We start from the raw sequence: 13,140 nt of genomic DNA, 5'->3' as shown, positions 1-13,140 counted from the left end.
AAAAAAAGACAGATTTTCCCCCACATTTAGTTTCACTTTTCCCCAGAAAATCTGCAAACGTCAAATACAAATGCTTTAAACAATCAAGTCATTAAACAGCAATTCTTTTATTTGTTGTTTAGCAATCGGAAGAAAAGTATAGCACCGAAAGAAAGAAATGGCTGGAAGAAAAAATGAATTTACTGGCTCAGGCTAAAGAATCCGAGACTCACAGGAACAAAGAGATGAGAAAGTTTGCTGAAGACCGAGAACGCCACGTGAAACAACAGGGAGAGCTGGTAAGGTGTTGCCTCATATACTTGGGAAGGATGGCAGAACCCCCAAATTTATTATGCGATTACTCCCATCATCATCTGGACTAGATGAACAGATTATTGAGTCATCAACACTCATTGGAGAGTTGCTGCCCAACTCTAAACTCTACAGCCTCCCTGTGCTTTGCAGAATGTTCACATGGGAAACAGTACGTAGAGCTGCTAGGTTGTTCCGTTTGCTGTACGCTAGTATGCTGTCAGCACAGAGGAAATGGCTTTGTTCCCAATCAGTGGTAGGGTGGTCCAGGAGACAGTCGGTTGGGGGGGTGTGGCTCCAGCTTTACCTACCCCCAAGGCCAGGAGGGGCCAGGCTTCCCTTCCCAGTGCCTGTGTTTGACTCAGTACTCATGCGTGGTACCCCCCGACTGACAAGTTCTCAGGAAGCAGCTGCAAGGTCAGGTTCAGCTATCAAGTTACCACACCTGCTATGGGAGTAAAAAAATCCTGCTAATTCTTCCATGCAATGGCTTTCTCTTCTGTTTCTCCATTTAAAAAAGCATTATCATATACAAATGTCATTTTTCATCCACGTAGAGGTTTTGTACCACCGAGCACTATCAAATCAATGTTGTGTAAAAGCACTTTATCACAATTTTGTTTTTTGATTCATGGTTAAATTATAATTTTATAGTTAATATTTACACATACAGTTAGTTGCCCCCACAAGTTGGATTATATATAAAGAGCAGTTCTTTTTTTAAGTGGTAAAAGTTGTCCGATCCATGGAATGTACCTGCTGGTTCTTTTTATTTTGCCGGTTAGTATCTGAGCTGATCTTTATAAAAGAAAACTCCAGTGTGCCTCGATGCTTTTTTCAGTCTTGTCTAAGATATGAAATTACTTTACTTACAAACGGAAAGATTTGAAATGTGCTATTTTTTAATAGAATGCTCTCTTGGTAGCCCCACGAAAGTTAAGCATAAAAGTTAACCAGGGATTCTTTCCATTAAAGCAACAGTCTAGGACCCAAAATTGTATTTTTATTTTTAAATGCATGCTGGAGAAAATGTTGCATGTTATACAACACATTTTCCTGCATGCAAATACATGCATGCGCTTCTTAGTTATTGGAGAAGTTCTCTTATTTTACTCCTCAGGAGCAGGAAAGATGCTTCTGCACATGCCCAGTAGCACTCCATTTGAAGGCAAAGGGAGCTGAATTGTGTCAGCCAATCACTCGTATGCTAGCAAAACACTGCTCAACTAGCACACATGTAATTGACTGCTGATTGATTAGAATGGGAGCACTACTGAGCATGTGCAGGAGGTGTACTGACAAATGCTTCCTGCTTTTATTAGAGCCAGCAGGGGAGGTGTTAAATAAGACCAAATTCTATTTCTGCAGTAACTGAAGAATGCCTACACCTATTGCATGCAGTAAATGCAAAATGGGCTCTAATATGCATTTAACATGAAAATAAGCCTGGTGTGGACTTTTAAAGTAACCTAATTATTATTTACATTATTCATTTATAAAGCTACAGCATATTCTGTATTTTTCACCTGCCATTAATTCATGTAGTTTAAGTAACTGTTTTGAGCACATCACCTGGTTGTTTTGCCTTTTTTTGATCTTTGTAATAAAATGTTTACATTTTTCTGTTGTGAGGACATCCCAACAAGCTTGATCACAGCTGTCTATGACTTCATATGCATGTAGGGCAGAGAAAGAGAAAGCAAAATTGATACACCATGATCTATTTTTGGTTGCTACTCTTAATGAAATGCATATTGTTTTTATGATTTGGTTATATAAGAATATAAAAAATAATCTGTATGTGTATATATATATATTCTGTTATTAATTTATGGTACATGACTGTATCCATTATATTTAATTTAGGAACAACTTTGTGCTCAGCTTGCTGAAAAGGAAAATACTCTGCTGAAGTGGCGTGAAGAGCGTGACCAGCTTGTATCAGCTCTGGAAGTTCAGTTGAAGAGTCTCCTTTCCAGCAACATGGAAAAAGAAAGAGAGATTGAAAATCTTAAAAAATGCAGCACTTTAAAAACAGAAGGGGTGAGCTTTTTTTTCTTTTTCTATGATGTACCTACACATGAGTGGTTTATCCGTCTGCGAGAAAATAAACAGGGATGCGGAAACGGTTGTCAGACAGGTTAGGGGAGACATTGAGAGAGTGTGTGTGAGTGGGAGTGAAAAGGCAACAAAATGCCCAACAAGAATGATGATGTGTTTTATAATGTACCACCATCAATGTATGGCTCCATATATAGTGTTGGAAGTTATGCTGTATCACCTTCTGTGGCTGGCTCACTATATGGTGATAGGAGTCAAGCTGTACCACAGTCTGTGTCTGGCTCACTATATAATGTTAGGAGTCATGCTGTATTACTGTCTGTGTCTGGTTTGCTATATAGATGCTATATAGATAATTGCCTGAGCATGTTTAAAAAGTATTTAATAGAGTCTTCTCCAAACCTGGGAGACTGCACAAGAGTTAATGTTTAATCTTTCTCATTTCAGTATACTAGAGTGACTAAGTTGTCCCTTCACAATGCATGATGATATCAGAGATATGATCTGAGGGTATTCAGGGGTACACATCATAATTTAGAACCACATCATTCCCCCTTTTGGTCAACGTGGATCAGTGTAATTAGGGGATATCAAATTTGAAATCAGTCTTTTTCATGCACTTTGATGGTCATCTCTTTTAAGATTACTGCCATGTGCTTGTTGACCATAGTTTGCTTGCACCATCAGTCAGATACTGATTTACCGATTACTTTTTATAGGAAAATGTTGATGAGCTGAAGAAGCAATTGTGTTTGTGTGAGAAGAAAATCAAGGAGCTAGAGGAGAAACTTGCTAATCTGGAAAACTCCAAAGCAACACATACAGCAGAATCACCAGATGATCAGGTAGTGATACAACAAAATTAAGATAAACTTCCAATTCCCTTCAAAAATGCAAATAGAGGTTAAGAACATGACGATCTTTTGTAAATGTTATGTTAAACATAAATGTTAAACATTTGACTACTACTAAGTTACTTCCTCCTTCAGGCACTGAAGCAGTTAACAAACAATAAAAATTGGTTTAATCTCTAAGGTTGTATAAAGTATATGAAATACAGTACATTTTAAAATTATACCAAGTAGCCGTGTGTGTGTGTGTGTGTGAATATATATATATATATATATATATATATATATATATATATACACACACACATACATACATTCATGCCTATAATTTTGGTCTTGCACACCTTTTTGTGTCTTTTTCCGTAGATCTTTAGCTAGCATTCAGTGCTTTCAGTGTCCAACCAGTTCATTGTCATTTGATAGCACTAGGGACATTCTATGGAAGGGGTAAACAGGAATATAAAATATATCATTACATTGAGTTCTTATTTACCAGAATATTAGGCTCAAAAGAACATGATTTATATGCACTACAAGAAATGTGAATTTACACTACTTCAGGTTATGCTTAAAGGCAGGAAGCATTAAAAAAGCACATTTTCCATTTTTTACTGGCTTCCTGAGAATAGATTGCTATTTGTGCTTAGAATCTTTATGCGCTGCGGAGAGTATGGAGTGATATGCACCACCAAGTGTGTTGTATGTGAATATATGTCACAGATCTACCTGAAATGTACACAGCATGTTTTTTCTTGTATATTTTCCCCTTCCTACTGTGTGTTCTATTATCTTTCTGCTCAAAATGCAGTTACACCTCTTTCTATTGGAAAAAAACAAATATTACATTTCATAAATGTTTTGCATGTGTATTTTGTTAACATTTCAAATGATGCCATGTGAGTCCTTTTGTCATTGCCACTAATGTCAATGTTTTACATTTCGTACAACTTTTTTAATTGTTTTGCTTTTTAATGGCATTCGACTTTAATTTTCTTTAACAAAAAAAACCCCATTAGATTGTATCAAGATAAACCATATCCCAATGTTATGTTCAAAGCTGAAGAAGGCATGTCAGCTATATATAAGGCAAGCTAACAAACTATTCCTTATCAAGTGTTTAAGACATTTATTTATTATGTCATATATTATGTATATCTGCCTTACCCAGGTTTATAAGCTATCGACAAATACATTTACTCTGACTGTTTTGTTAATATAGCAACTAAAGGAACAACCAACAGAGATCGCTGATCCACCACAACGTCCTAGTCCTTTCCAAACAGATACCAGCCGATCAAAACCTTCAGATAGCGGTCGTGTTTCAACAGATGACTGTCAGGTCAGTATTTGAAAGAAATCTTTCTTGTTGCATAAACTATTGTTAGATGAATATCAGCAGCTTTATGATTCCATGAGCATTTTACCATTTAAGTTCCAGAGTACATTTTGGGGTCAGATGTGGATTCTTGATGTACTGATGTCTCATGGTTTCTCATCTCTTGTACAACAGCGGCATGGAACACTTGTGAACAAGTGCAGCGCAGAATCGTTCTAGATTAAGCATTGTTTTAAAATATAGTATTTTTCCTGACAATTTTTTCACATCAGAACACCCACAATCATAGCCCTGACTGTCATGTGAAAATATTAGGAAAGGAAAGAACACCCAATTTCCACCTGAGGTAGAAACTGCAGCTCTGCAGCTACCAATTCTCTTGCGAGCACATGCACATAGGAGTCCGATCAGATGCCGGCACGCAGCATTCGCCCAGCCAGTACTAGAGATTGACTGGAGATAAGGTTATCTTGTGCATGGAGATATGTTTGACTGAAAACATCTCATGCACAAAAAATAGTTTGGAAAGAGGGGCAAATGCATATGTAGGAGATTCTGCAGAATCACAAACATTTAAAGGGACCACTACAATAATAATATACATACATATGACAATACTAATATGTCACGTACAAAAACATTTTCATAAATTAACACGTCAACTCGGTCACTTTTGCAAAGTCACAGGATGGATCGGGAACAGTACTGGACTCTTCTGAGATTTCAACAGAAAATGGGCGAGTCAGCAGGTTCCCGAAACCAGAGATGGAAATACGATTCAGCCCAGCAAGGCCCAACAAAATGGAAGTAAAACACTGTGGGGAGGACTCGCCAAGAACAGTAAAGATAACTAGAACTACAAGAAAGAGAAAGAGCCATGAAATGGAGCAGGTACTTTTCAGAACAAAACAGGTTAAATAATACTGAGAACATAAGAAGACTTTTATTATATTTCATTTCATGTTTTGAATTTAAAATTAGCATTTTTTTGCACACTTTGCATTTGATCTTTACTAGGCCCACATTTTAGTTTCTAGATTTATATTTTCTAATATCAAATATATCATATATGCTTAGTATAGTATATATATAATATATATATAGTATATAATAATATATTCTAAATTGTGAATGCATGTATATATGCACCCACGTATGAATTGAAATATATATATTACACACACATATAATTGTGTCTTGTCTCACATAAAGATAGATACAATTAATCTCAAGGTCATTTGTAGTATATAGTACATATTTAAAACATTATCTATAGAAGTAGTATTCCAGTTTTCTTTCTGTAGTGTTTATGGCCCTACTTTATCCCAGTAACACAGCTCAGCCAGAGAATTATTGCAAGCATTTCTTTTTTTGACATTTTGATTAAGCAGTCTTTGAGGTTCTGTTTGACAGGAGCAATCTGTCCAGTGTAGCGTGTTATGCATTGCCATTTCACGTACGTGTTCGCCATAAGCGTTGGAGGTGCAAGTCAGAACGTGACTGCGTGGAATATATTCAGTAGATAGGGGAAGAAAAACTTGTTCAAACTGCTGTAATGACTAATGAGACAATAATGCTTCAAGTTGACTTAAGCTTCTATGAACAATCACATTTATATGTACATGTTGTGGAGTTTGGGTATTTTTAGTTTCGTTGCATTATTTTTTTTTAGAAGGTTGTCATTGTCTATGCTAATGCATGACTTAAATTCTAGCTGTCTTCAGAATTTCTTATAAAAAACAAAAAAAAAAACACAACAGTATTTCAAATATGTATCTTAAACATTAATTGCTAAATGGTTTTGGCACTTAATTGCCCTACATAGTTCACTTAATTAACTTACACTTATTAATTGTTACAAAACAATTTAGGTTTTTAATATGCTGTCCGCACTTGCCTTTATCACATATATGCCCATCAATAAATGTATTTCAGGCTATATCACATCTATTAAAAAAACTGGGTCATGCAGAGTAAAGAGTGACGGAAAAAAGTGGCATCAGCCATTTTAGTCGAAATAATTGTGTGTTTCTTGAATTGATTTTCCCCGAGAACAAAATGCCTTCAAGTTGCTGGTAAATTAGATTTAAAGAGAAAGAGGCACGTGGAGGCCCTTGTCAGTTACTGGATTTCTAAAACCAGCATAGGGAAATTCATGACACATAATCATCATTCTTTCTCTAGTCCCTCACAATAATAGTTTCGGTAGACTTATCTCTTTAGAACCGCAGTATAGCGTTGTCATTTTAAAAAAAAAGTATCTTAAAATTTAAATAGAATTTGTAATTAGCAAGCCTAATAGAAGACACAATTTTACTTTTACGGGAACAAAAATCAAGAACAAGCAATTGAGAGTTTTCAGAATTGTGAGTTCTTGGTTAGAAAAAAATAAATAGTATGTTTTGTGAATTCATTTTCACTTAATAAGTGTAAATGTTCACAAATACCTAGATTTTCACTTAGTGGAATTATTAAAATGGATTTAACAATGTGCAGGAGAGAAGTGTGAGAGATGTTAGAGCAAGCAGTCATAATCTAAAACTGGGGAGTCAGGGTTGTAATGCAAGGAAGCTATACTGAGAGGGAGGTAGATAAATGAAATATACCCCCAGCAGAAGGGGTAGAGGCTACAGTGAGGCAATATATGGTATAAAGGCCCAACTTTAGTATATAAACCCCACAGGCACACACTGTTTAAGATCTTATACATTTAGATACAATTAAGACAATTTGTGTGAACACACATCGACCCATGCTAGCTTCTGTTGGTATTTAATACAGATATTTCCTTGAAATACAATAGTTCATTTCAAATACATTTGCCACTTATTCTGCTTGAGTAGTTGTTTTTGTCTTTTTTCATCCAGAACACTGTATGGTACATTCATATCTAGTCATGCTGAAAAGATAGTTGGTTGTGAAATCCTGTAGTCCTTCAATTTCCGTTTTCTTCCAAGCAGAATCTGCTGTGTAGTTTTTATAATATAGATATAGTTGTCGTTTCTCTTGTTAACCCTGTTTTCCTCTTGAACAACACATTGTGGAATATTTGGTGGCTTTTTAAATAATCATTTTTTTTTAGGGAAATGTTACCATGTTGAAGGGCCAACACAAAATCATAATGCAGGTGTATCACTATGTATTTTTCATTTTTATTCAATTATATGTTTCAGGACATTGTGAAAAGTGAAAACAAGAGAAATATAATATCGCGAACTGGTGTCAGGACCCCTTCCTCGCAATCTAGCCCAACTGTAAACCAGAATGAAGCCAAGGTACCAATGCGTTATTTGTGATCTTGCACTATGTTTCTAACTTACTTGAAACTCTTATTGTATGAAACGTATCTTTTCTCATCTTTGCAACAAACATATCAAATCTTTTTTTTGTTATGATGTTGATGTTTCAGTATATGTACAGTTGTGGGGAGGGTCTCCAACCTTTCATTTATTAGGAGCTACTCGGGATTTATGATTTAAAAAAGTCGTATAGATGTCAAAATACAAATGTGTGCCCTCCCCTGTCCTGTCTTCTACCACAGCCTTTTACCTAAAATAGTGTAATGTTTAATATTTGCCCGTTAATCTTTCAGAGAAACACCAGAAATACAATAACAAAACAGCAATCCACATCAAGTACTTCATCAGTACAGAAAAAAGACGGAACCCTGCAAAAACTTGGAGGCTTTTTACAAAGCTCTCCTTCCATCTTCCAGAGTAAAGGTATTGATTGCCTTGTATAATTTGGTGGTGGTTCTAACAGCTTCAGTGAATATCAGTAACGTTATATATTACAAGTAATGGATTGTTCATTGATATGTTACTTTTGCAATTTCAATGTTTACTAATCAGTGGAAAAGTAGGTTCAGTAATATATATATACCGTATTTATCGGCGCATACCACGCACCGGGGTATAACACGCACCCCTGTCCGGACCGGAAGTGAGGGAGACACGGCTGCAAATCATGCAGCTGTAGGATTTATTGGCGTATAACACGCAGGTAGGGTTTCCTCTTCTTATTTTAGTTATAAAAGTGCGTGTTATACGCCGATAAATACGGTATATATATATATATATATATATATATATATATATATTTGCGTCCTTTTACTTATTAGTGTTTATGAAGAATTGATATTTGTCTAAAATCGTAGGCATCCTATAGTGCTCTGTTTAACCTTTTTGCTTTTTACTAAGAAATCTTTGCATATGATTAAGTATCTTATGTATGAAATATGTTGGAAAATTGTATTTCTCCTAACATTCATTTTCCTAACTTAATTTTACTTGCTGGTTTGCTCATTAGTTTTGGGAGTTAACTTTTTCCCCAAATTTGACGCTTCTGTATTAGAACTGAGGTTTCTCTGAGAAGATTCTCTAAAGGTCATGTAGATTGGGTTACAGTAAAGATGTAGGAGAATTATTGTGCGCCTAAATTAGCTATTAGGATGAAACGAGAAGCATTTTTTAATGTTTTAGAAACAATGTTTAACAGTTTACCTATATAAACTAGAAACATGTTTTTCATTCTGTGGTATGTCATTTTGAAAAGGTTTGTTCTTCTCAGCGTCTGTTTGTATTTTTAGAAGGCATATGTGAAAAATTTAAATTTTAGATCTTGTGTTTTATTTTCCAGCCAAAAAACTACTTGAGACAATTAGCGCTCCCAAGACATCAGATCTGGTTGGCAGTAAAAAAGAAAATGACGTTAAGCCCAAGAAAAGCAAGAGAAAGTTGTACAATACTGATATTTCAGCTCCTCTGGACTTCATTGCCCCTACGGTACGTTTCTACCAAAAACTTTGATTACTCTTGTCAAGTCAAATACTGTATTGACAGTTATAGTGTCATATATCTTTAAACCACCTTTAAACTCTAAATTGCAAAAAATACTTTAGCTCCCAGATTTATGCCCTTTTTATATTGCAGCAGCCATTAGATTTGATACAATTTATGATTTTTTAAAAAATTGTGATTGTTTTTATTTTTTACACATATTGATATAAAATGCCTTTTATATTGGGTGTTTTAGAGGAATAGCACTTAGTCTATGTTTCTTGTTTTCAGAGTATCGTGGACAAAAATGAAAAGGAAAGTGACCACTTAATAATGAAGAGACGCCTAAGAACAAGAACAGCTAAATAATTTATATAGACTGTTTTAATTTTATCCTGTGGAATACCCTTTTGTAGATATGTTTTAGTTTATTGCTGCTTACATTTGATTAATTTTCTTTGCAAAGTAAGATGAGTAATTTTACAAAACAGTTTAAGTATTGTTATTTGTAAATATATATTTGAAGCAGTTATTGTATATGCTTTTTGGTATACAATCTTAAATAAACACATCATACTGTACTATTTAATATTCTCGACTCTGAACATTTTTTAACGCTGCTAATTAGAGATTTTTTTAAAAAATGGAGAGTGGAGTAGTTTTAAAATGTAATATTATTTTGTTACAAATCGGCGGCTTTGCAGAATGGGAGGAAAGCCCTCCCCCGGCCGCCTAAAACAGTGCTTAGGAAGCGATCAGCAATGGGTGTTGCCTTGTGATTGATACGAAGAGCAACCACAAGCACCATCAGTGAATGGTGTTGCTGCCATTCACAAGATGGCGGCGCGAACTGTCAAATCAATGAGTTCACAAAGTGTCTATCCATACCTTCCTGAGAACTCTCGACAATGCAGGTCGATGGAGCCCAGCTCACTAATCACAATGTGAGTAGTAAAATAGCCCATCGGGTGCATAGTTTAAAAAAATATATGATTTCATGGGGTAAATCGAATTGGCCAGCTTCAAAGATATCCCAAATATGGGACATGGGCACAGACTGATGGCATCATGTCATGTCGGAGACTGGGCTGCAGGGCAGTATTCCAAAATGATAACGACCCCAAACACACCTCCAGGATGACCACTGGGTGTGTTAGTGTGTGTATGTGTCTGAGTATGTTGGTGTCAGTGTATGTGTCTGGGTATGTTAGTGTAAGTGTGTGTATGGGCAGGCATGTTACTGTAAGCCCTTCCTGAGGTCAGCGTCTGTCATAGACTGCATAGTAGCTCAAAAACTTGTTGAATATAATAGCACTGGAACTTTTTTCTCTTTAAACAAGAGGATCACATGCAAAAATAATGATGTCCTTAAGAACTATTTCTCATATTGCTAAAACCCCATGCAGTGCCTAATAAAATGTCAGTGCATATATACCGTGGGTAAATGTGTTTCTCTATCCTTTGAAATGCAATATATCATGATGGCAGGGAAAGAAAGAGTACACTGCTCATACTGTATGAAGGGTGAGAAATGTTGTGCATGGCGTCTTTTTAACTAAATGTAAATTGTGTTTCTTTCTATTCTGGACGGTCTAATTGATTTTTGCTTTGTTGTGAGCAATATGGTTCAAAACCTTCTGAAAAATAACAGAATATAAGGATAGATTTTGGTCTAATCTTTTATGCAACAAATGCTATTTTTTGTCTGTTTATATGGGGGTCATTGTCTATTGTCCACAAACGTGCAAATCAAAACAGTGATAAACAACAGAATGGCTTGTTGTTAATCACCCAGCTGGACACTCTGACTAATGAAAGTCTGTGGGGTAAGGGACATCATTAATATTGCCATAAAGAATCAGCTCAGTGTGGTGTTTGACCAAGGAAAGTCACCAAAACTATCACATGACCGACAACAATGGCAGCCTCCAGGTCTGCAGATGAAGTTTATTGGAACAGGTTTTTGTCACTGCTAGAGACAGGAAGGATGCCACAGTCATGGACAACCAATGTACAATGGAATCTCCTCACTGCTCTTTATGAAGTTGAAATAAAATGAAGACCTCCAATTTCACTTTCAAATCAAATCTAAGAAAAAAAGGTTTAAACAACTGTCTAAATTGCAAAACCTGAAATACAGAAAATTGAAATGAAATTCTGTGGTGGCCACGGCTGACTATGTCATTTCTCTAACAATCACTTAAATGAACTAGAAAGGCAATCCTTATATGTCAAAAATCTGTAGGAGTATAGGCCAAATAATACATTTCTTTTAATGCTATGCCCAAAGCTCAGATTCAAGCTTACTGTTTGATGCTCTCCCTTGGGGTATATATTAATATACACTTTTGAGGTTTACTTTACTATCTACCACCACTGCTTCTGACAGCACACAAACGTACATATAATGTCCCTACACGGAATGGACACAAACACTATATTTTGTTCTTGGAGATGGTGCAGATGGGTTATTGCATTATAACTCACCTTTGCCATTTGGGTACTCTAATAAACAGGTACGGCTAAAAGGTATTGTAGTTGGCAAAATTGTGTTATCACTATAGCAATCAATGGCATTTCCCTGCTGATCGGGCCATTTTGTTTGTTGTTATGGTAATATGAACATTTTTCTAATTCTAAGAATACATTCTCATGCACAGACCTTGTTGGAATATTGTGAATTATTCTCATTGATCCCAAGTGTCAGACTGGAAAACTGAATCTATATTGAGAAATATATGATCATGCATTTCACTGCTTTGTGTGGGTATAGATACTGTTTCAAGGTTATTTCTCACACCCTGTAATTTGTTGAACCGATGGCTATTACCTTTTCAATGACATACAGTACATTTTCAATGATATACTTTTGTGTGGTGCCCTTTATATTTCTTATTATTTGAAAAAATAATGATTAATGTAGGTGGGAGCAGTATAGGCTGTACTGAAAATATGTTCTAATTAGAGTCCATGTAACAACAATGGATGTTTTTTTCTATTATAATTACACCTGTTCATTGCAACCTATGGGAAAGTCATTGTTTTGTAAGAAACAATTTAACTTTACGCTAACAGCTTCTGGAACCTCAGTCTTTGCAGATTATTATGATTATATTAGTATATGATCCAGGTAGTACTCTTTCATGCAGTTCCAGAAATTTTACTTTACAAAGGTCATGTGATGCAAACCAAGAAAATGCTTGTGGTGCATACATTTATATACTATGTCCCCATCTTAGGTGTAGTATCCCAACTAAAATGGCTGGAAAGAGTGTATTGTAGTTACAAGAGATAATCTGAGGATTCCTAGCTATTTTTGCAGCAAGATGTATAATATTAGTACTGGGGCCAGTGCAGATAATCCATACAGACATATGGGAACAGTCCTGAAAATAATTGATACAATTTTCACTTCATAATATATTGTTATTATTTATTGTTTTATATAACACCATCGTATTACAATGGGTAGACAGGACATAACAAGGAGTACATAGCATAACAATTTGATTTACAGGAACAAAAGTTGAGGAAGGCCCTGCTCCCCTAGACCACCATTAACAATCTCCTCCATAAATGATGAACCAATTCCTGTCTGCTTTATTGATATTCGGACCTAGGCCAACTAGACCTAAGACAGGTCCAAGAGGGGACAGCAGACCAGCTGTCGGCAAAACCGAAGGTACGCCATCCTCTTGGATGATCAGGCCCCCCAGTGTGCCACTGCTCAATAGGGTGGTTAAAAGGCAGGTGTCTGATCTCCTCATCCAGCCCATTTACACTATGAAGCTCTTCTGAGCCAGCACAGGCTACATTGACTGCT

The 13,140-nt window shown here is 35.9% G+C and overlaps 1 protein-coding gene across 1 annotated transcript in view; it reads left to right on the top strand.

Annotated features, from left to right (window-relative positions):
* The window catches only part of KIF20B (kinesin family member 20B), a 36,889-nt gene extending 27,007 nt beyond the window's left edge, over positions 1 to 9,882 (top strand). The window contains exons 26-34 of the mRNA XM_053451138.1: positions 123 to 278; positions 2,158 to 2,334; positions 3,072 to 3,197; positions 4,423 to 4,542; positions 5,221 to 5,430; positions 7,713 to 7,814; positions 8,132 to 8,261; positions 9,178 to 9,323; positions 9,609 to 9,882. Of these exons, the coding sequence (XP_053307113.1) occupies positions 123 to 278; positions 2,158 to 2,334; positions 3,072 to 3,197; positions 4,423 to 4,542; positions 5,221 to 5,430; positions 7,713 to 7,814; positions 8,132 to 8,261; positions 9,178 to 9,323; positions 9,609 to 9,686 (1,245 nt within the window). The 3' untranslated portion in view covers positions 9,687 to 9,882. The remainder of the gene's footprint in view (positions 1 to 122; positions 279 to 2,157; positions 2,335 to 3,071; positions 3,198 to 4,422; positions 4,543 to 5,220; positions 5,431 to 7,712; positions 7,815 to 8,131; positions 8,262 to 9,177; positions 9,324 to 9,608) is intronic.
* The last annotated feature ends 3,258 nt before the right edge of the window (positions 9,883 to 13,140 follow it).

Source organism: Spea bombifrons, chromosome 11 (genome assembly GCF_027358695.1).
Source record: "Spea bombifrons isolate aSpeBom1 chromosome 11, aSpeBom1.2.pri, whole genome shotgun sequence".
NCBI classification, from domain to species: Eukaryota; Metazoa; Chordata; class Amphibia; order Anura; family Pelobatidae; genus Spea; species Spea bombifrons.
Note: the sequence above shows the minus strand (reverse complement) of the source record. Positions and strands in the feature narration are given on the sequence as shown.